The sequence below is a fragment of the Seriola lalandi genome, unplaced genomic scaffold, assembly GCF_002814215.2.
Source record: "Seriola lalandi dorsalis isolate HSWRI2012SDOR001 ecotype SW California unplaced genomic scaffold, Sedor1 jcf7180002054504, whole genome shotgun sequence".
In the NCBI taxonomy this organism is placed as follows: Eukaryota; Metazoa; Chordata; class Actinopteri; order Carangiformes; family Carangidae; genus Seriola; species Seriola lalandi.
Window position 1 is genome coordinate 462,447 of NW_019525057.1, and position 24,570 is coordinate 487,016.

The 24,570-nt window shown below is 43.9% G+C and overlaps 1 protein-coding gene across 1 annotated transcript in view; it reads right to left on the bottom strand.

The window, feature by feature from the left end:
* Positions 1 to 24,570, bottom strand: part of magi2a (membrane associated guanylate kinase, WW and PDZ domain containing 2a) — a 219,592-nt gene that overhangs the window by 141,989 nt on the left and 53,033 nt on the right. Inside the window, exon 2 of the mRNA XM_087175818.1 lies at positions 13,591 to 13,707. Coding sequence (XP_087031944.1) covers positions 13,591 to 13,707 — 117 coding nt within the window. The remainder of the gene's footprint in view (positions 1 to 13,590; positions 13,708 to 24,570) is intronic.

A 24,570-nucleotide genomic window follows, 5' to 3' on the forward strand; every position in this document is an offset into this window, starting at 1 on the left:
TTAATAAAGGTCATCCAGAGCATCAGAAGAAATTGCACACTGAGAAGTTCTCTGAGCACAAGGCTGAGTAGTTCTCAGTGTGATGAATACATCGACTTTGACATGCTCAAATGGCCCCTTTAACCTAAAGATGACAACTTAGTTTAAAAAAATAAGGTTAGTCCATTATTGCACATTTTCACCGCTCAGCACGAGTACATGATGACAGACCAATATGAGCACTTGAACATGAAAAAGCTAAATCCGAAAACCACTACAGGCTTATAATTGGAGCAAAGTGAGATTTTAAAAAAGAGCTGATCAAAAACTCCAGTGAAGCCCAACTCATCTCCAACAAAAAAATTAAAACATCAGCAAAATCCCCATCGCAATATGTATAATGAACAAATCAAAAACAGCAATCGCTTCACAGCACATTTTGTAAAATTGAACCCTGATAAAAGTAAGTAAAAAGGTCAGATTCACATTAACCAGGACCCGCTGCACCCGAATTCAACCTTTCGCTTCAGATCAACCTGTGGGAGAGATACTGTATGTCGTAATGCTGTTTGAAGATAAGATCAAACTTTGATCACCCAGGGCGACCACTGCAGCAGCAAAAACAAGATGTGGTACATAATAACAAATAAAAAGAGTTGAATTTAATTTAAACAAAACACACACAATCAAACAGCCTGTGAATGTTCATTATTGTGGCATTGAGACAAACATATGCATGATGTGCACAGTTTTCTGGGTAAGACTCTTTTTTTGTAGCCACTGAGAGGGTTGACCATGACTTTTGCTGCATTGCACCATGCACTTTAGAATAAAAGAGACCAGCATCTCACATACGGGACCTGCTAGATTTAATTTTTTTTTTTTTTTTTTTTACAGCCTGTGGGTTTCTTATGAAACACCTTGAAAAACTGAACCACTGTGTCACTCGAGATCTGAGCTTCAACATCAAATAAGGTTCTGTGAGTTTCAATCTGTCCAGTTCATTCCGTAGCGTCTCCATCTCAGGTAAGTTCATACACATCCTGGTGTAATATAATTACCTTTTCAATAGATTATTTGTAGTGTGAAGCTTATTTGCTCATGGCAAATAATGATACAGACAATCAGACGTCTCCCTCCTTTACCAGGTCACAGTTTGAGATAGCAGGCTCTGCACATTCAATTCCCCATCCCACTGATGTGGCAAAGATGGAATATTTCATTAGGAGCTTGGATAAACAGAATCAGAGCTCTGATATGTCTGTGTGAGCACGTCGGCTGAGCAGACTAAGCAGTTGTCTTGCTATTATCTAGAGCCACAGAGAGCAGCAGCTACACAGATTGGATCTCTGATTGCAGAGACCTCCCAGACTAAATTAATGGTTGTATATTACTGGGACATGATGGTCAAAATCAGACCAAGCTGCAGGATATTTTTCAACTTTCTAGCAATACCTCCGACAGCCCTCTGGGCATCATTCACGGTCAGCCTGGGTGACTGAACACCTTACCGCTGGACGCTGTGTCCCAGCTCATTTGCTCAGACTTGATGGAAAAACACAGGAGAGGAAGGATAAAGAAAAGAACAAATAGTATGTTCAAAAAAGGAACAGAAATGGCTGGTGAGCAGAAGAGCAAAGTTTTGTGAGAACCTGGCGATGAGTGAGAATGATCCCTAACCTTCGCCTCAAATACTGAAGCTTGATTCATGAACACAAAAATAAGCTCTGAATTCACTTTTGAAAAGAACCTGTGATGTCTTTTACCTTGAACTCTGCTTTGTCTTTTTCCTCTCGGTCTCAATCCCGTCCCCTGCCTTAGCTTTAGCATCCGAGAGGAGCCAATTACTCATACAGCCCCAGTAATTAACATGAGAGATGGTGAAGGCTAATGCTGCTAAGACTGGAGAATTGTGACAGTGAGACTGTCTCTAATGAGACAGATCCCAGGGATTCTCTTCTCTGGTTTGTGGCCCCGCTGACTGCTCCGGTCTCTACGATGGATGGTGCTAATCGCTACAACGGAAACTGTGTCATTTTAAAGCCCATCTTACATCAGTAGGGAGGCAGGTGGGAGGCAGCAGAAGAAGTATGCAATTTTATCAAGGGAATTTCCATTGAGGAGGATGTTTACAGAGAGGGGTTTACAAAAGAAGACCTTAAGAATATTTCAAAACAATACTACTCATGCTTTCTTTTTTAAACGTTTTCAGCCTGGTACAAAAAAAAAATGGTTCAGCCGTTTAAATTTTATTGAGGCCACTCTGAGTGACAGGTGGGTGAGCGTATGCTTGTCAAAAAAACCGGCATGCACTGAAGTCTCGGCTCCACACACGCCCCACGTCTTAGTCCATTTTTTGGGATTAGCCGGGAGTTAGGTGGAGTCAGGCCCTGCCAAGATGGCGACGGTGGAGCAGCCCACTCTGAGCTTCAAAACCACTCTTCAAAAACCTATGGGTGACATTACAAACACTACGTCCATCTCTATATACAGTCTATTATTGTATAAAAAATAAAAATTGTGATAATAATAATCGTGCAACAATCACACATCTATACATTTTACACACTCCCAATAAGGTTGTTGGCCACTTGAGGACAGCTTAACACAACACTGACATCTTACAGAGTTGATATAACAAAACGTCGGAGAAACCAGTTGCTCATTTACAAATTCAGCAGACAGAGCAACATCAGCATTCATCCCCCGCCACAACAAAAGAGTCTAATACTCACTCTCCCTTCAGCACTGTCTGCTCTTTTCCAACTCCTGAGGGAAAACTCTGGCTCTTTAGCTGCTAAATGCTCCACTAGCTTCACTAACTTAGTTGCTAATGTTGTCCTGCCTCTGTTTGATGCTGATGCTGCTGTTTGAACTAAAACATCAGAGTCGTGGGCCGTATAACCAAAACCATGAGCTGAAAGATACTAAACCGCTCCACAGAGGTGAGGGGAGTGCAGAGATGGGTGATAAAAAATATTGCAGGTTTTTTTTTTTTTTTTTTACCAAGAGCAACACCCTTCCACATAACACATCAGTTGTTGATATAGAAATAGAGATTTTAAATGCCTTAAAGCTGCACTAATCAAATCTCAGTCTGAGTGACCTTTGTCACTGAAAGACAAGCCGAGCTGTTTACCTGACAGAGGTAATTCCACAGACTGATGAATAACCAAGATTCGTTAATCAAGTTATGCTTCCTCTGATTATGACCTTGATATGAGGGAGATAACATGATTAGGATGTTTACATGACAGTTGCTGTAATCAGAGTACTCCCTTCCTCTGGTCATAATCAAATTATTAGACTGCATGTTTGATAGATAAAAGGATGTGTGTGGGCAGCTGTTTTCAGAAGGGAGGGATCTGGCCCACGGTTGGCCAAAGAAACGCCCTTTTGGCTACAAAGGCTCTGGCCATATTACGGCTGTGGGTCAGTGTGTCCCCAAGCTGCTCTGTGGACCGAATCAAGCGCACCTCCCTGTCCTCAGTCTACGGGCAGTGACCTGCGCAACCAGTCACACAGGGGTGGAAGGAGGTTGATAGACACCTCAAATGGCACACAAGGTCAATTTCTATCAGCCATGGCAGCGTGTGGTTGATATTGTTTTCACCTAGTGTGTGTGTGTGTGTGTGTGTGTGTGTGTGTGTCGTCGTGGAGAACTGTGGTACTACTGTAGCAGGAACTAGCCCAGAGATGGTCTTGGGTACTTTGGCAGGTGTTTACATGTTTGTTACAGGTTTTGTCACCATCACAACCTGCAAGATTCAGTCACAAAAACCATCAGTAATACTGGAAAACTTATTCAGAGCATAGGAAAGCAAAATGTTTCAGCACCAGTCATTTGAATGAGCACAACAAACCCATGTTTTGTCTGCATATAAGTTACAATAGTTAGCATGTCCAGCTAACTAGCTTTGCACATGCAGTATTTCCACACTGTGTGGAAGCCGGAGCCCTGATGCTACTATATCAGAGTTTAGGCCAACGTTACTGTCTCTGTCCCTCTCTCTATTTACACTCAAAACTCCAACCAACGTTCCCAGAGAAAGCATAACGTTCGTCAAACATATCCCTGCAGCAGGTAATGATAGTTGTCATTTTAGTAGGAAAAATCGAGAGTAGAAGTAAAGAGAGAAATCAAGGGCCCATTGTTTCAAAGTATCTGTTAGAAACCTGCTCACCGCTCAGTTAGACCAACACCTGAACGCACATCCTGACAAAACAAAACACCTGCTCTGTGTCCGAGATCACTCGCTGCTATATAGTGAGTTGCCTTTCTGTAGCGCTGTCCCTATGCATAGTGAGAATTATTATACCCTATATAGTGTATATAGTATAGTGTACAACCGATGGTCTCTATCCAAGCAATATATACCATCATGCATTGCGCTCGTGCTTAAACACAGGAACAACAGTGCGGAGAAAATGACAACAGTAGTGTCCGAAAATGTTTTCCCATCTTACCGATGAGCTCACTACATAGTTCTCTACAACGAGACAACCTCACAAGCACAGCGTCTGTGGCAGCCATTTTAGAAGTTTCTTCTTCATTTGTTTCACATTTTGTAGTACACTCGCTTAGACTTAAGTATTTCCTGTTTAGTGCAAAAACACAACTCACTTCCACTCTAAAGCCTCTCTGCATTTCATATTTTTCAGAGCCAGCAGCACCATCACATATCCTGTACACACACTACAACTGTTCCTGATAAACACCCTAAATCCTAGTCTCTGCTGTGTCATTGTTTCAAAACAAGGAGGCAAAAACAGTTTTGTAAAACTTAAGGCGGGGGTTAAAATGATGTCCCAAGGTTTGCAGTTCCATTTAGCTTTGCAGAAGATAAGGCCGGCACACTCTCAGCTTGGTGGTAAAGTGCGGTTTATAGAGTGCACTTCTCTGCGCTGTCCTGCCAAATGGATACCGAGCGTTGAGAGGCAAGATAGCGCCAGGAGGACAGCGTGGAAATGCACAGTGGGGACTGTTGGATTTTTAATGCTCGGATTAAAAACACTACACTGTAGGAACATCTAATGAAAGGGATTTCTCTACCTGCTGGTGGGAAGAAAGGATGGAGGCAATAACAGCAGTCGGCCTACAGGAGAGACGGGAAGGTTCAAGTGTCCCAGAGAGGCACTGACTGTGTAAAGTCCCATGGCACATTTGTTATGATGACATATTCTTTCTAAATATTAGATGATAGTGTGAAAAATTGCAGCTAAGGTGTGAGGATTAAGGGTTTCAGGTTGCATTTTCACTGTAAAATTTTTTACCTTTTATCTATTACGCTCTGCTCAATATGTGATTTGTAGGACATGCAGCAAACTAACAGACTGTGTCCCAAAGAAACGTCCCACCTCTGATTGACCGAGCTGAATTTTGCCTCTCTGCGCCCAGGGCTCAGTGGTGACAGCACCGTGTGAATAAGACATACTTAGACTACTCCTCGTGGACACAATTAAACGAGCCGAGGTCCATTTTTTACTCTCTTCCCCACCAGTTTTGATTATCTCCAGTTTCTAACTTAAAGGAGCTGTCATTTTCTATCACTAGCACCTCACAGATGTACTCCTGGAAAATCCAGCGGGCTGTCACATGTCATGGGAGCGCAGTGGAGGCATGGTGGAGCCGAGCTCCATTAAGATCCCTGCTGCTGTGCCGTCAATGACTTAGCTCTTATTCAAAACGATAAATGCGTTGCAAAATTAATGATTTGGCACATTCAAAGTGTGGAAAAGTGGCTCCGTGTGGGTTCGGGTGCCGTAAATGCTTTTAAATAAGAAGGTTTGTAAATAACATATTACGTTACTAAAGGTTAGAGTCTGGCAGAACTCTCTTGAGAAGGATCAAGGTTTCACATTTCCTCCTCCATCTCTCTCAGTCCCCCAAAACACGTCAGATCATTATAGCGAAGACGACACAGGAAGCTCCCGCGACAGCATCATGGTGAGGTGACCGCAGGCAGACCACCTGATGGATTTGTCTATTTGACACCATTACTGTATTGACAAGGTTAGAGGACAGTTCGGAGTGTGACCGGGGGGGGGGGTTTGTCTTTTGGTGATGAGGGCCAATTAGGGAGCAAATTCCACACCTCTTCCCCGTCGCGTCAGTAGACCGCATCTGTCACCAAGCATCGAGCATCGTGTCACGCTCACCACCCAGCACATCCACATCTGTGTCCCGCCTTGTCAGTCAACACCTCACACCCTCCCCCATACACATACACACACACACACACACACACACACACACACACACACACAAAGCTGGGTTGAATGATGGCAGACAGGATATTACTTGTCAAAGTAACACGTATCTGAAAAAGTCAGGGATCACATGGATGCTTTATTTCTGCTGAAATTGATTTGATTAGTTTGCCATGGGTTCAAATCCCATCTCCATCAGGCCGTGCTCTTGGCGTCTGTTCTGCGTTTCCACACTTCTCTGACCTGGAGTCTTCCGTTCGCAGAAAGTGGGAAGTAGTAGACAGAGAGGAATTCGAAGAGGAGGGAAGAAAAAAGAAAGCGGGCTGAGAGTTTAAGAGGAGTCGAGCCTTTGACGCAGACGGGGAGTGGAAACAGTTGCCATGGAAACCCCACCCTGTCTCCAACGAGTCAATGAGTAAGTGAGAGGAGAAAGAGAACAGAGGATGCATGGAGGGATGGCAGAAAGTGAGTTTCTGACTAAAGGTATTTGTCTGGTTTGCCTAACCTTTGTGAGGAAGAGAAATATAAAGAGACAAATTAATACACCAGCAGAACAAACAGCAGGTGTTTCTGTTTCTTCGACAACACAAAAAACAACAGACGATGCACCATCACCTCAAGTCTGCTGGGTCCCAGCACAGAGCTCCACAATGAGGCCCACCTCTGTCCAGAATCAGACTTTCCCTAACCCTACGTTTCTCACAGATGCTAAATAATGAATGAAGGGGCCCTGGGGAGCTGTTCATCCTTTTTTTATTATCCTGATTATTGCTGTCATCCATCAGACATCAGGTTATTAAACAAAAACTCAGGCAGGCAAACTAAGGAAGGAGAGAAGGGTCAGTTACAGACACCTTCAGAGTTCAGATTTGAGGTGTACATTCTGGACTTTAAGATGTGCAGAAAATTGAAAATGAATTTATTTGCATAGTCAGACATCTTGTCTGTAACAAAATTCACACACTGATGCACAGAATAAAAAAAAAATAGGAAGAAGGAGAAAATAGGTTCCAGCAAGATACAAGTGATAATGAAAGGAGGAAGTAAAGATAAGGAAAGTGCAGCGGAGCAGCAGGATGGAAAGTGAGAGAGAGACAGAGATTCATATTTCCTGCTATGCTGTACAACTCCAAGACGATCAAACCAACAACTGTGGATAGACAGATGGACATGCAGTCTCTTTCTGTCTCTCTCTCTCATTAGTAAACACCATCGGTATCGCGCACAGTTGCCCAAGCCATTAACACAAACTCAATGCCCCTATGGGCATCAAACTCCCCATTAACTCACAGTCTCCACCACTACTTCCTGCTATTAAGGCATATGTTGTTTGTGCATGCATGTAAAGGCTAAAGCACACAAATGCACACAGGCAAAAATGCAAGGGCTTGCAAGTTTACAAAGCTGTAAAACAGATACGCACTTGCACACTTTAAAGACAGATGTGGGAACATGCAATCACACCCTCCATAACCCTTAAGTGTCCATTTGTGGATGTTCATGGGGATGTACTGTTTAAGAGTCCCTCTTCTGTTATCAAACCACTTCTTCCTTCTTAACGCGGTGGCCGAGCTATTATCAGTGGAGCCAGCATTCCCGCAAGTGTAATGGTGTAAGTTTAATGGGAACCATTAGGGTGGGGCGATATCTGCCATGAGAAGACAAAAATATTTTGTCCTCAGGAAGTGAACGTGACGTGGGTGCAATTTTGGTAAAACAGCCTTTAAGTTTGCAATGCAGAACTTTCGCGTCCCCCTTCTGGCAGTGAGAGTGATTCACTATTCACTATTCAAACTATTTTACCAAATACCAACTTTTCCAACAGCAGTAACACGACATCTGTGTCTGCCCTCAGTCCCATGAGCGAGGAAAAGACGGGCTCAGGATAAGATCCAGCCTGGATCCAATTATCACCATTATCGCCGATCGATCATGCACCAGCCCCCATCCCAGGGTTGGCGTTGAGGTTTTTGAGTAATCAGAGACGAAACAGTGACCTCCTTTCTCAAAATGACGAATGGCGCTAGCTAGCTGGCTAACTCTACATAACACTACTATCCCTGGATCGTGTTCAGAGAAATTTCCAATCTGTAAATGACAAAGATGACATCCCTGTCCCTGATCGTACGCTCCACCAACAGAGAACCGTCTTTGGACACAATCACTTTTTGCATCAATGTGATAAAAAATGTGTCGATTTGTCTGTTTCTTTCTCCTTCTGGTTTGCAGTAGAATTTTTTAAGAAATGTAATATCTTGACCTTGTGAATAAAAACTACAGTGCATATGCCATTATGGAAGATTTTAATCCACTTTTTTTCATGTGCTATAGTCAATACCATTAGTCACAGTCATAGGTTGCGTCCACAGTCACGCCATTGTTGACTCACTCACTTTTCCCACATAACTGTGAGTCGCGACCCTCAGGCAGGGAACCACTGACATAAACTATTGAACAAAGTGTTAAACCTGCGGCATCAAGAGACGATTGTAAAGCAGGAAGAACAAACGCATTTCTGCTACACAACATTCTGTCAATCTTTCGGACTTTCCTTTGATCTATTGGATCGATATATGCATATCAAGACTTTGATGAATGACTCAAACCAAAATTTGTTTTTAGTTTCATTCATTCTGTAACTGGTGACGGTCACAAGCAGACGTTTTGTTTTAAGGGGTCGAATGTGGTTTAGACTATGGTGAGCAGTAAACTGAAATTCAACACACATATGAATCATGAACATTTTGGATTTTGACAAAAAGTAGTGCACAGAATATGCAATGGATTAGTTATTTTCCAGGCATGTTTTAGGACACTATGTAGTCTCTACATTTTACAACCAAATAAAAAGGCACTGGGACTGGTTTCAGACACAGCTACAGTCATTATGCACACGTTCTTGTCATTTAGATGTAGGGAGGGTGGAGAGAAAGAGGCTGTGAGACACTGGCAGAGCATCTCTTCACCTTTTCACCTGAGGTTGACCTCATGATCGTCAGCTCTATTATTCAGAGCCGGCCAAAGATAGAGACCACGCTCGCTCATCACTAAGTGCTTTACTGAGTCCACAGAGCTAAAAGGCACAGCTGAGAACGACAGGAACAAGTGTGTGTGCCGGTGTGAAGGAAGGATTGAAGGAAGGGAGAAGAGGGAAAGCAGCCGAGCAAGGAAACAACAAGAAAGAAAAGAGTGTAATGAGTACATGAAAGACTCAGTGGCTTTTGGAAAATGAGTCATATAATCCTGATGACCTTCAGATTTTTTTAAATTTTTTTTATTATTTCCCCGCAACAGAGGCGCTGCACATATTTATATTTGATTTAGTATTTGGAGGAAAACATGAGAGGCACTTTTTCCCCCTAATCTTTCAGTTGATGTACCCAACCTTCAAGTTATTTACTCTAAATGTTTGAGTTTACACTAAATACATGCACGCTAAGTCAAATGAAATGAGTTCAAATATTTAAAAATGTTTTTAAATATTTTTCTGCTTGGCTCTGGGGTCTCTGAATGAAAGTGCACACACTGCCTATAAATGAGTCTTGAAACTGTGTGAAAGTAAGATTATAAAAAAATAAATAAATTAAAAAGCCATATATTTAATTTCAATGTTTTTCAGTTCAATTTTCCTTAAATAATTCAGCCATTCTCGATCAAGTGTAGCCCACTTAGCCGTCCTGACTAGTCTACACACACTTACCCCTCTCCGCTCTCCCACATCAAATCTATGTGGATTACCAGACGATAGGCCTGATTTCACATGGGCTCAGGCTATTAACGCTCTGACCTTGGATTTCAACCAGGCAATTTGTCTAAGAGCTGGCACAGCCTTAGCTGTCCTGGCCGACTCCGTCCAAGCTCCACGATTGGTATGAGTGGCAGTAACTCTCCCCACTGTCTGCCCGTCAGCCTCCATCCCCAAGAAAAATGTCTTTTCTTTACCACTCAAGGGTTATGTTTAAATTGCAGTGATGAACTACTTCAGATCTTTCACTTATAATTCTCTTTTCTCTCTCGCCCCTTAGTCTCGTACATTTATCACTTATCATAGATCAGGCTCCAATGTAGCTCTCAGTTTCTCAACTGTAGACAAGAGTCTTCCTTCTTCTTCTCCTACCCTGGTCTGGTGCCTTTAAACCAAAGGCCCAGTTTACACCTGGTATTAACAAGTGACCTGGATCTAGATACATTTTCCGGATACCCACTGATCTGAGTTAGGCGACTTTTTAAGTTTCTGGGAGGATTTTTTGATAATACTGCACAGATTGCGATTACACCAACATCTGGCTGAGATCCGATCACTATGCAAAACCACGACCACCTCCAGAAGTGGTCTAGCCAATTCGATCCCATCACAACGCCTTCTACATGTATCTACACCTTGCATTAAGATGGGGTTTTCCTCATCCAGATAAGATGTTTTGATCGTGACGGTAATGGGCAAATCAGTCGGACAACATAATAAAAAACTGTGGGTTGTTAGCCATGATTTTCACACAAGAAGGAAGACTGAAAATCCCAGAACAAACCTTATTTAAACTGTCATGACAGTCACAAAATTGACATGAAAAACACATTAAACAAGAAAGTGCTACGTAAGTTGTAGCCACCTCAACTTTTGTGTGGCCACTGAGAAATATCCAGTACAGCAATCTCCGCTATGACAGCTCCTGGGCCATTGGAAAGAACTAACTCCAGAGCAGGGGGCTTTCTGGCGCCCAGAAACTACATGTACTGTCGGCTTGTTCCTCCGGTCAAAACCCAGAGTTCCTAAAATGGTTCCTAGAAAGGTTCAGGTACTCTAGAAAGACAAAACCTCTCTAGTCTATTTGTCAGTTTATTTGTTTGTCAGCGTCCCGACCCATCCGTCAGTGCACTGAGGTATCATAGTATCTAATCAGCGTGATACCAAACCTTCCATCAAGCCATCAGTTGTCATCGTATGAAAGGTTGCTGTACGTCGCTTCTCATATTTTGTCATTTGACCTTTCAGTTGAGCGGGATGGTCTCTCGTGATCTAGATTTCGTTTTCCAAGAGAGTCATGGTCAAAATGCCAGCACACTTATATCATACAAACCAACACGGGCACCATGCATTAAAGTTCAAGGGGTAAACCACATGTAGAATATCCATCCACCATCCAGATATAAAAAGCCCAGCTCAGTCATGACTAAGCCTCTCCCTCTCGGCAGCACTGAGGCCCATTGTTGAAGCTTCATTAATGCACCAGTTAACCTTCCCTTACCTCCCTTTCTCTCTCTGCAACAGTTTATCTGCAGTCCATTTACTTATGTGGTTATCATAGTCCGTGTCATATCATCAAGCCCCCTCCCCCCCGCACAACCATTTCCTTTTGTGTTTTTCTCCCTCTATTTGTTCTCCCATTTGTTCTCACTCCTTACTGTTCACCTCTTTCTCTATCTCCGATGCCTCAGCGGCGCCGGCTCTGTGAGCGGTTATCAGAGAAAATTACGCTTCTGTTGCAAACAAATAGCTCTTTTTTTTCTTCTTCTTCTTCTTTTTTTTGTCTCTCCTGTTGTCTTTTCAGAGAGGAAGAGACGGAAAAGTGGCTCCAGTGAAATCAGCCTGCTCCTGGCCTTGAAGAATGCATCTCCATTAAGGATTCAGGGGAGAGTTAGCCACCAGACAGCTGGGCCTAAAGGCATGGCTAGGCTAACACGCGCTATAGACAGATAACAGCTTGTACACACACAAAGAGACACCTTTTAATATCACAACCTATTGACTGATGGCGATGAGCATATATTCAGCAAACAAATGGCAAACAGGACTCAGAAGAATATGGATTAAACATCAGTAAGTCTAAGCCCATTTAAGCACTGTGGGCTTAATAAGACTGATAAAGGCCATACACACACACACACACACACACACACACACACACACACACACACAACCACACACACACCACAGAACACCAAGACAAGCGTTGAGTTTGAAATGATCTCCTGAACTAAAAAACACCAAGTATCAACAGCTTAGCGCTCTCCAAAGGCTGTATCTTTGATTGTCTACATAACACTTGCTAAGTTGTGTACTCTTGTGGAGCAGTTAATGCAGCTAATTAGAGACTGAGAGCTGCAGTCAACACTTCATTTTAAAGAGTTCAAGTTCCAGACAAGTCCCATTCCACCCAAACCAACACTCCAGCAGCTAATCAATTACAGCCACAGACAGACCGTTGGGGGATTTGGGACTGAAGCCAAGAGGGAAAGCAAGTATCTAATCACACACAGTTCTCAGATGGGAAACTGAACATATCCAATACATACAGTCCATATAGACTGTATGTACCCCCCCCCCCCATTCCTCCTACTTTCTATGCTTCTCTATGCTCCCCTCACATACCCCTCAGCTCCTCCTCCATCCTACCTGGCCCCAGGTTTGCTCTGTGTCAATAGGCTTGTACTAATGAAATTTAAAAAAAAACAATCTGGTTGACAGTTCATCTTTGACCTTGGAAACAGAGGATGACCAATCAATTTCAACTCTAGGTCCACGTAGACGCTCGCTGCGGAGCTTTGGATCACATCAAACTGTGGTCATTAGCAGATTTGCACAGTTGCTGTGGAAATGTGGCTTTGCATGATTCCGAGCGTCTCGGGGGATTTTTAACAGGCCGAACAAGTCAATGAGTGGTCCAAGGTGAAATTAATTGCCGTATGATTTACTGTGTTTATAGATATGCACCATGTGAGCACATCCACTGAGAAAATAAAAAGGTCCTGAAACTGAAAACAGCATGACGAGATGGAGGATGATGATTAAGAGGATTTTCTTAAAGGGGCGCTCCATTGTTTTTACATAAAGATCAGTTCACTCGTCATGAGGAGTAAATGTCAGCTTCTGAAAACAGCTCTCTCTCTCTCTCTCTATAACCCTGATGACGTCATAGTGACGTCATCAGGGTTAATGTTAAAATGAATATCACAAAGTCTGTATCATAAACTGGAGGTGTGGGGGGTTTGAAAGATGGGGGAGTATAAGCGGCAGGGTTTATGTAATGAAAAACACCACTGAGTTGCATTATGGGAAATGCAGGATCCAGTATTTTTGGAGCTTGACTCATAGCTGGGACCGTGCTTGCATGGTGATATGTGGGCTTCTTTAATCTGTTACTTTCATGTCCCACAATATTATTGGTGTGACGTAAATGTCTGAAATCACCCTTTGAACCTTTTTGTAATGCAACAAACTAATACAAACACATTGCCACACAGTGAACCTGGAGCTTCGGGGGGCCCTGGAGGTCCTTTTGCAGTAGCCTACTTTGCTTTATTGGTCATCCAGCCTCGGTGAGATAGAAGAAACAGCACAAGTGCCTCACTCAAGGAGGTGAGGTGAGGTAACAAGGGTGTAAAGGGAGGAAGGTAACTCACAGGGGACGGTGCGGAGGTAGAGGTTGTCCCGGATGATCTGCTGCAGCTCGTGGTCCACCGAGCCTTTCTGGAAGCGCAGGTTGAGGTAGTGGCGCAGGTCCTTGTCTATCACGCCCCCTGGAGGAACACAAGGGACAGTAATCAGAACCAGACCTCTTCCACCAAATCAAATCACTCATGACGTGACTGTAGACTGCGGAGGTAAAGGAACGGTTCGAGGAAAAAGAACCCAATCAGGCCTCGATCAGAAATGGGGACAGCTGAATGTGTTTATGAATTACCCAGAAAAACATTGCTCGCCTCCGACTGTTTTTCTATGCAACTTCCAAACTTCCAAGAGCGAGCAGTGGAGGCTCCAAACAAACGACCCAAAAATCACTGAAAAACACGGCAAAACAATTTGAATTTGCTAAATCCCAACAAACAAACACAGCCCACACTAATGAACACACTCTGCCCTCTGTCTCAGCTTCAGCATCTGTCAGGAGCAGCCACGGATTGGTGGAGGTGTTAATTGGAGCGGTGGCCAAACACGTGTGGAGAAATGTCTACACATAAATCACCGGCGGACTCCCCCGGGGGCTGTTTTTTACCTCCATCCCCCCTCCCATCATCCTCACCTGAGCACTCCCTCCCTCCCTCCCTCCCTCCCCTTCTGTCCTCTCTCGTCTCTCCAGCGGTCCCAGTTGCATGAATGGATTTCCACTTTCAACCAGTACATCTTGCTGGCTCAGCAAGAAAGAAGATATGTAAAAAAAAAAAAAAAAAAGAAAGAAAAAGAAGTGATGGAGGAAGCGACAGAGAAATGGAGGTAAGGGATGAGAGAGATGGAAGGCAAGGGCAAATCCCATGAGGGAGTAGAGAGGGGAGAGCAAAGCTAAAATAAGCATCAGCTCCACGCCCCCACGCCCCCCCCCCCACAAATACTCCATCTATCTACTCTGCCACACACTAATATAATCACATTTCAAATGGAGGCAGGACAGGACGGAGGGGGGGGAGGACAGAGAGGGGGAGGAGGGGGGGAGGGCAGCTCGACTTGACGTTACTTAAGGGATTCCTCATGATGCCGCTTGAACCGACGCACTTCTCATTCTTGTTACTCCTCTGCGTGGAGGTAAAGAGGCAGACGGGGGGGGGGGGGGGGGGGGGGGTGCACAGGCTGGAAAGACATTCGTCTAACCTTCAACATCCTCTTTGAAGCGGCAACTTGGCGCGGCGCCACATAGCATTTAGCTCCCCCATCACCACCACCACACACCACCACCTCTCTGTGATCCGGAGGCAGTGACATCCAGGCATATATGTTTGAGAGCAAACAACATACATGATGATGCAGCCAACACACACACACACACACACACATACACATATACACACACACACACACACACACACACACACACATGCAATAGACTGTGAAAAGCGCTCAGACAAGAAGGTGGGTCACATTAATGAGCGGCACATTAATTCATGTTTCACATAGTTCGGAAGTTTTCTGTCATATTTCGGGAAAGGGGGGGGGTATTTTATTTAGCAAATTCAGCTTCTCGAAACACTCTCACACACAAACACACGCCGACATGCACTAATCCGCCGGAGCTGAACTCACTCACGGACGGCTGCGTTATAATCATGCAAACCTGAATTCAGTGAGACGGCGCTGAGACCATCTGTGTGTCTGTCTGAGAGACGTGGAGCAGCGCGACCAGCCAATTTACATTTGCATGAGAAAAGAAGCCAAGCCAATGAATCTGCATACTGAAAAGGTGAGCGGGCTCACACACACACACACACACACACGCACATAGTAACACACTAAATGGCACCTCTTGCGCGGACACTGGTTGTTCATCCAGTGTAGAGTCAGTCTTCTTTCCACAGGTTTTGTGATGCAAATAATCTCCGCTGGACGAAATCTTGCGCCGGATCTTTTCCCCACTGGAACCCCCCCCCACCACCACCTCCACCTCCACACACACACACACACACACACACACACACACACACACAGTACTGTCCTGTCACTCAGGTCCCCAACTCTGTCTCTGTTTGCCCCAATGCAGCCGCTGCCAGGCAGCACCGGGAGTCCAATCACCTCTCTGTGCACTCCACGGTGGGAGAGATGAAACAGGAGAGCGCGGCAAAATGAGTGGCACCGAGGCGAAGAGTGTGTGTGTGTGTATGTGTGTGTGTGTGTGACTGAGAGAGAGAGAGAGACAGATAGAGAGAGAGAGCGGGAAAAGAGGAGGATAAGGGAAGAAGTGTAAGAGAGAGTGTGTGCTGCTGCGAGTGAGTGAGGGAGAGCGACCGTCGAAGCGCGGCTCCGGCGGTGGGGACCTATCGCACTGAGATCCCTTCTCCTCTCGGATCCCTCCAGATTCTCATGTCCTACAACGCCCCCCGTCTGCAGCACGGGGCACTGCACCTGCTTCACATGCCTCTTTCAGATTAAAAGCCATCCCCTGCCACATCTCTCTCTCTCTCACACACACACACACACACACACACACACACACACACACACACACACACACACACACACACATATATACACACCCCCTCAGGCTTGTAGCATCCACATGGCCTGGCTCTGCCCTTCCTCTACTATTAACTACCACATGATGAAACTAAACATTGTGTCTGACTGCCACAGAACACCTTTCCTACTAATTAGGTTGCTGTGTGTTTACTCAAACATCAGTGTTGTCTGGTCATGCAATCATTCCCTTTATCCCCGCTCCTCTTCCTTTAATAATCACATCTTTTTCCATATGTATGTGCCTGTATTTACATGGGAAAGCCCACAAGCACAGCTTGACCTTAATGGCTGCTGCATATTAATGGAGCCGAACAACAATGAGCGTAATGTCAGAGAACTATGAAAGCACGTGAAGACTTTTGACATGTATGTGTAAATGATGTCCTTTGAGATGTCCTCACAATTTCCAAGAGCCGCAGGCGATGTCTTGTTTTGCGCGACCCACAGTTCAAAACCCCAAATATATTTTCAGTTTATAACGATATAAAACAAAAGGAAAGCAGCCAGATTTCCTTCTCTATAAACTGGAACTATCGCCAACAGGTAGATCAATTACATTTTCATCAAAATACGGGGCTAAATTGGAAACAACGGGCCAGAAATAACATAATCAAGAACAAAGCGTTTGCCCAGAGTTTTCAGACATCAAAGCTAGAAGATGAGGAATAGCTGTGTCCGTATTCTCGGCACGAAGTCAAACGCGTTGTCAGTGAGTGTTGGACTGTGCCAAGGTTGTCCCTTGTCTCCGATCCGGTTCGTGATATTCAGAGGAGTGTGTCTCATAATTGCATTTTTTTTTTTTTTTTGCTTTTCGCAGATGGTGGGGGTGTGTTGGCTTCAGACAGATCGGTTGCGGCGTCAGCAACAATGCGGACGTTATACCGGACCATTATGGTGAAGGGAGCTGAGCTGGAAGGCACCTGTGGTCCTGAGCTCTGGGGAGTGACCGAAAGAAAGAGATCGCGGATACGAGCGGCTGAAATGCGTTTCCTCCGCAGGGTGGCTGGGCTCAGCTCAGCTCAGAGGAGAGTCGCTGCTCCTTCATGTCGAAAGGAACCAGTTGAGGTGGTTCAGGCATCTGATTAGGACGCCTCTGGGGCGCCTCCCTTTGGAGGTTCTCCAGGCACGTCAAACTAAGAGGAGACCCCGGGGGAGACACTGAACTCACTGGAAGAAACGCCTCAGGATCCCCCCAGGAGGAGCTGATGGAGAGAGGGGCGTGGACTACAGAGTTTAGCCTGCTGCCCCCGCGACACAACCCCAGATAAGCGGAATAAATGGATGGATGGATGGATGGAAGATAAAAGGCTCTGGAACTTAAGGATAGGCTTCTCCATATTCCATCACCGGTTTCTTCTCTTCCTTCTCAAAAATCTGTCCCTCGTCCCGCTAACCTGAATCTTTAAATCTTTGCTAGCTAGAGAGCAGCCGTTATTTTAGTTATTGTTCCCAAAAGACTAAACTTTTTTCCACCTCTCCATGATTTTTCTCCTGCATTTGCTTTGCTTTACCAGTTTGCGAATCACAGACATAAACAATAGGTCGATTATGAAATGATTGTTCATTTTCCGCTAATTAACTCACGTTTTCAGCCAACGAACATCAGGAGGAGCTGAGCTAAAACAATAAGTAAGAATACGAATCCTTTCAGTGGCAGTGAACAGCAGTTACAACACAGACACACACACACTGGTGTCTGCACCTCTCCTCGATATGGCCCAATATTCAGCCATGTATCCAAAAATAGATTTCATGTGCGTGCGTGTGTGTGTGTCCACACGCAATGAGGGTCAGATTCTAGCAACTGCTCCACTGGTCTGGAGTCAGCGAGGTGTACGAGGCTGAAGGAAGTCATTTAAACAAATGCGATGCTCGCTCTCTCTCTCGAGGTTGTTCCTCATCAGCTCTTCCTGCTGCTATCATGACGCCACTGATATGTGATGCTGCTGACAGGGGAAGGTGGATGACAGAGGGAGAGTGGAGAGGAGAGGATAGAGGTGCGTGCATTTATTCCCATTACTCAGTTATTATTTCTACTTCGACCTTGGGGAAAGGTAACAGAAACGTTGCTGCACATATATGAGAAAGAAAATCTTAGCGTGACACAAGATGAAAGGATGCATACTTGCATTTTAGGAAGCATTTTCTAGCACATTCAGAGCCCCAAGCAGGTATGACAACTGTTTCCTAAACAGATGGGTGAATGAAAATTGTTGTTGTTCTGTCGAAGAAAAGGATCCACCATTTAAGCTGAGCAGGTGCCGTGGAAATCCCCCGGGAAGCGGGGAGGAGAAAGAACAGCCTGTGGAGAGTCGGAAAAACAAGAGAGCAGCTGGGTCCTGCGGGAAAAGAGGCGCTATAACGGCTAACTGCCTCCTACCCGGAGCTCGCAGAGGAGCGCTGACTGCCGCCGCGGCACGTGAACTCAGGTGAAGCTCTCAGGAGCGGCACTCAGCCTTAAAGAGATGGTAGCTCTGAACACATGGCCTGTGTTCTCCCAATTCATTTTGTTTTCATCAAGGTAAATCACGCTTGCATGTGTGATGAATTATTCATGGTATATCGAGTTTTGGTTTGCAGTTAAAAACTATAATTTGCACAGTGCAGCGATTTGTTCACAGGATCAATTTAGAGTTTAATATAAATTCAACAGAGTAAATAACTATTTTCTGCAACTAGAAATTAAGTGTCATGATTCTTGGATGGAATATTTTCATGAAATCCCGATTCTCTAGCTGTGTATCTTCCAGTGTCACTAGACCCACTTTTTACTTCTCAAAGAAAATAAAAATCGAAAAGTTTATGGGGACACTAATCAATCCACCCAGATGCCTAGATGACCCAGAATTTCTACCCGCCAACTTCAGGGTGGACACCTTCATGTTACTAACTTGTTTGGTCTGAAACTGAAGTCACAGTGATCTCTTTAAAAGGTAAACCTCCAAAAATGTTGGAGCATCTATCTTGAAGCATGCCACCAAAGGAACATCACTCCCACATGAACTCCCACACAAACTCCCGTGTCGACTTGGAATTGAGTGTACCAGCCAGAGGACCTTTGTTGCATGTCATACCACTCTGTGAGTTTCTGCCCGTTTTTATGTCCGTTTTTAATTTGCTCATAAAACACTCTGAGCGGAGACATGAAACACGAAAATTTGAAAAAGAAATTGAATCGTTGCAAATAAAATGTTCCTGCACTTGGCTCAGGTGGAAAATGACCTATGCCTGTATAAGTGCTGCAAAAATGTATTGGAAATAGACTTTGCAATAAATCATGACATAACTGAAGCATGTGACTTAAACATCCAAGGAGAATAAAAGCAGAAAACATCAGATCAGTGTGGAGCAATGAGGAGACCGAAACCAACATAAATGTGTTTTCACAGAATTTTCTATATCGTTTTCATTTCATTCTGAGGTTTGCATATTAAGCAAAATAAATCATACATTTATATTTAATATGTAATTCTGCTGTTCTCAACTTGCAGAAGAAAGAGGATAGACTCTCTAACATTATTATTCAATAAATAAACGTTCATAGAATCAAATGATCACCTGTAGTAAATCCCTGACTAAGAAACTGAATTTAAAGTTGTAGTTTGTGACAACTTGGGACAATTTGCTGCAGCGACAGAGTTATCAATAAAAGACAAAACAAAGCCGAGTGACAACAAGCCCACAACGTCATCATGATGGACATAAATGCAGAACATGCACATGTACAGTAACACATTCAAAATATGAAACAAAAGCTTCAGCGGGATTGTGACAGCCAAGTCAAAGTCTCCTGCAGAGGCTTGAAAACTTTTCGACTCTATCAAGAAAGATCCAGCGTGGAGGATGCGCTGACAGTCAGTCAGAGCTCGGAGCGCTGTCACCGGAGCCTCGCTGACAAATATTTATCACACCCCGCTCCGAGGGCACCCGACAGCAGCCTCATATGTAGCATTATCACGCTGCGTGTGCGTGTGCATTTAAGTCAGAGGGAGCGCCTGCAGACAGCTGTTTGGATAATCAGACTAATTAAAAGTTCAGGGTGAGCTTAAAACCTTGCCAGTTTCACCAGACACACACTGCGCTCTGTTGATTAGTCTTCAATGAACATACATGATGCCAAGTCTGTGGTGAAAGTGCTGGAATCCATTAACGCCACCTGGTTCTCAGATGGAGTTGCATGAACACACACACACACACAGAAATGAAAATGAAATGTTTCAACGGCCAAATGGTTTGTTCCAACACGACAATTTGGTCCATGTGACAATAAAATGTGATGACTTTTCTTCTGCTCATCATCACAGAAAGATGTTAGCTAACAAGGAGGTTTAGGTGAGGAGAAATAACTGGGGTTATGTTTTGGTAGTGACAGTTACAAGGGATTTTTTTTTGGTTCTTAATAACTTCTCTGGTCAGCCATTGATTTCCAGGAGCACACAGCTTTCAAGCAAATGTCAAGTCTGTGAATCACTTTTTATATTGTACAGAAACGAATGGAAGTTAATGGATGCCTAGAATGGTACATCAAAATATGAATAAAGTTTACTGGGAGATAAAGTATATAAGATTTGTAGTAAATGTGCTAAAATAGGGAAACCTCTTTTAAAAGGTATTTTAAGGTTTAAGCTTCAGCTCAAAAATGACATTAAACTATGAAAACCCTGTATCAGCCAAATGATTTATGGCTGTTATTTTAGAGCCAAAAGGTGGATGGATACCAACAACAAAACACTTGACTTCATTTACTGTTTCCAGCTTAGGCAACATTAAAGTATTTTTAACCATGACTGTGACTGTTCCCTAACCTTAACAAAGTAGTAATTTCAACCCAAACAAGGATCTTTTGCAAAAACCTAACCAAGATGTATTTGAGCCTTAACATAAGTAAACCTTAACCACGGTCTTGTCGGATCATAAAACTGAGTTATTTGTCCAACAGGGATTTGTTTTGGAAGGCACTGACAAATTATGATAGAGGTGTAAAGTGTTGTTCTAGAGGACAAACAACATAATTTGTTGTATTTTGTTGAGTTGTAGTATTTCCTGCTTTAGAGGAAAACTCAAAGCAAATTGGATATTTTGAAATCGCCCCCAGTAATCAAAGTTGAAAGCAAATGTATACACCTGTTCACAAAATCCTTGGACAACAGCGCTGGTTTCTAGTTGTGCCTCCATCATGAAATTTTTGCACAGAAAAACAAAAAGATGTGCACTATTTGCCTTTATAAGACATTGCTCTCATTTCCTGAAATGAAAGGGCACCAGCCTGAAACACACACCCACACAGTGTCTCTCCGGCTCCCCAAATCCCACAGGTGATTACGTAGCACACCTTCCTTCTGTTGCTTTATGCTGACCATCCCCAGTTCACCCATTGCCATGGAAATTCACTCAGCCCACCAGCTGCCTGCGCGTGTGTGAGAGCATGTGCGAGTGTTTCTGATGTGCAGCATCTGTCTTGTGGAGGCGGGAGGCCTGGTCCATTTTAACCTGGGAATGGGACACTGATAGTGCTGCTGGAGCAGGAAATGGAATATGTCCTTCATGTGCCGCCGCCGCCGCCGCCGTGGTGCCTTCCAGTGGACACGTTAAGCTGTGGATTGATGGCGCACGGCCTGATAGAGCAGACTGGTACCTCACATTACTGAACCTGCCACATATTCAATCACACATGGTTCCATTTATACCTATCAAAATGTGATCTGTATCTAGATTTGCTTCCTGGATAGGGATCAATTTAATCACACTGCCCTGCTATTGAACACGAACTGATGTTATTTTTGTTCTAATTACTGTATGTAATGTTGAGGTGAATATGGTATGTGACTAAATAGGACAACAAAGGGAGTCAATCAATGTCATTAAGCTTAATGTGGGTTTTTGGATGTCCTCACATCTGCATTTGGTGTTTTTCTGGCATAGCGCAACCAAAAAACTGGCCGAACTTTATTTGAACCCGTTTTTTTTTGTTTTTTTTCATCAAAGCACGTGATTACACAAAGCGCTCTACCTCCACTGTGCAAACTAATTTGCATGCATTTACGCTATTGGGCGAACACCAGCTGTGATTTGCATGTAAGCACAGAACTGGATTACAACTGATGATCCACCCACTGTACCATTTATGAGTGAAAGAACAAAGCAGGAGTCTGCGTGTTGCAGGAGAAACAATGTACTATGTGAGTGATGATGATACCTGGCACTTGAGTGTTAGTCTGCTCTGGGGAGACCTTCAGATGCAGATCACATTTTAATACCAGGTATGCATGGATACAGTGACAGCGTCTAAATCCTATACTATGTCAGGATTTTGTTTCTTAAAAAATATGGTATTTGCTTTTGTAAAAATAGCACACATCACTTATTTTGAAAATTTCCTTAAAGGTCCCATATTTTACACTTTTCCGTGTTTTATTTGAAGTGCTGATCCATAAGAAGATGTGTTTGTGGTTTTATAGGTTTTGTAGTTTTACATCTCCTCTGTCAGGCCTCTCTCTGGAGCTCTAGTAACAGCAGGCCGGTGGACGGTGAGTCCGGGTGGGTCTGGGCTTGGGTCATGACATCACAAAGTTACGGAAAATCCTGAAGGCTTGTTTAAATGCACAGTTTCTGGATATGGACTGTGGACTGAGCGCTTTGATGCTTTCACAGTATTAATATAGAACCTACAACTGTTTTATAATCAAAAAAGACACGGAAATCTCACTTTATACAATATGGGACCTTTAAAATCATCAAAAAGTAACGATCATGGCTGTTGCTGATCAACTTTTTGATTTTTTGTGTCTCTCCTGGAGAGTAGGTTTGCAGGACTTCAAAGCTATAGCAGGAGCTCATACCTTCAATGGTCCAAAGTAAACCATATAAATTCTAGTAAATGTTCAATATAGTTTCGGTGCTCAAGGGTGGATACCTGAAAAAACAGCAACATCAATCAACGAAGCAGTGTATTCATCAATACACACTGTGATATGTGCCAAAGGTTGGCCAACGATTCCTGCAGAAGCTGGATACCAATGTTAAATGATGTCGTGACCTCTCTGTGGCCTCCACAGTAGATGCCAGGCTGCGCCGTCATACATCAACTGAACCACTGGACAGGTAAAACCACTCTCTATCCCGGCAACTAAACTACATTTCAGCTTCCAAGTCCATGAGTCCCGCTGCTGCCCAAGCGGAGAGCTAAATCTGGCTGCTCTCACTGGCTTGACTGGCAGTTTAGTTTTACCTAAAAGCCACTGGCTCTTGCTAAGTATTTGAGCACTCGGCAGTGTCTCCAGGTATATCACCCTTGAGAAAGGCTTGTTTTAAAACCTGGAAGAGAGGCTACGCCTGAACACAAAGAGCACACGGGGCAAGAGTCTGGGAATGTAGAGGGAAACTGAAGGTTGCACCTGACATGAATCCCACCTGCCCACGTACTCTATACTTCACTCCAGCTGATTTTCTACAGTTTATCAAATCACCCACTGACCCTGCTTTGGCTGAGAGACTCTCTTGGCTCATCTAGCTGCCCATTCTTCCCTCTGAATCTCATCTACGGCCATTTATTCCCTTTCTCTCTGATGTCGACTTATCCCATAAAGGTTACCCTATGCCAGGTCCTACGTCCCCATTGCACCTTAACAACATTATCCTTATGTTTAAGTGCCGCCTGTGCCTCTAAAACTGCCATGACACCTCCAACCTAACCTTTGCACATTTAAACACCTTTTTTAAATTGAATATAGAGAGCTCCAAAACACCTTTTCTATATGGGGTCACACTTTAGAGGCAACCTGGGGCTCACAGCCATTTTCTAATGCAAGAGCAAATCACTTTTGTTTCTCGATTTTCTAAAAAGGTACATCATACACCAACCTGCAGGTGTTCCTCTTATTGACAGTGCAAAGCACATGAAGTCCCTTGGAAGTTTTATGGCCAATGATTCTGCCAAAGTCATCCTCTCTTAACTCTAATTAGCAAATTAGCCGATTGACCTGTCACTCATACATTATAAAAAGGTAGCCCCCAAGGAGGAGCAGGGATGTTTTCTGTCTGTGTCGAGACCAGGAAATGAGAATTACAACACATCAGTACAGAATGACACAGGGAAATTAACACGTTATGTTGCTAATTCACCATTATGATGTTACCAGTCACTTTTTTTTGTGCCTTGGCAGCCTGAATTCTCTCTGGTCCTTATGTCATTAACTAACTGTTGTCTCAGTTCCTGGATCTGCTCCCTGTCACTTAAAGCCGCACCGGGCCACCTGCCCAAGCTTTTAACTGGCTCAACTTCTGCAGCAGCCTCAAAATTACTGCCGTGCGGCCGGCCAATACTGCATATTATTGAATTAAACTTCAAAACCAGTCCCTGTTTGAACGCGGCTGTGTAATGACATTCACTCAACTTGTCCCCTCTCTCTCTCCTCTCTGCTGTTCTCTTTTGTCCATTC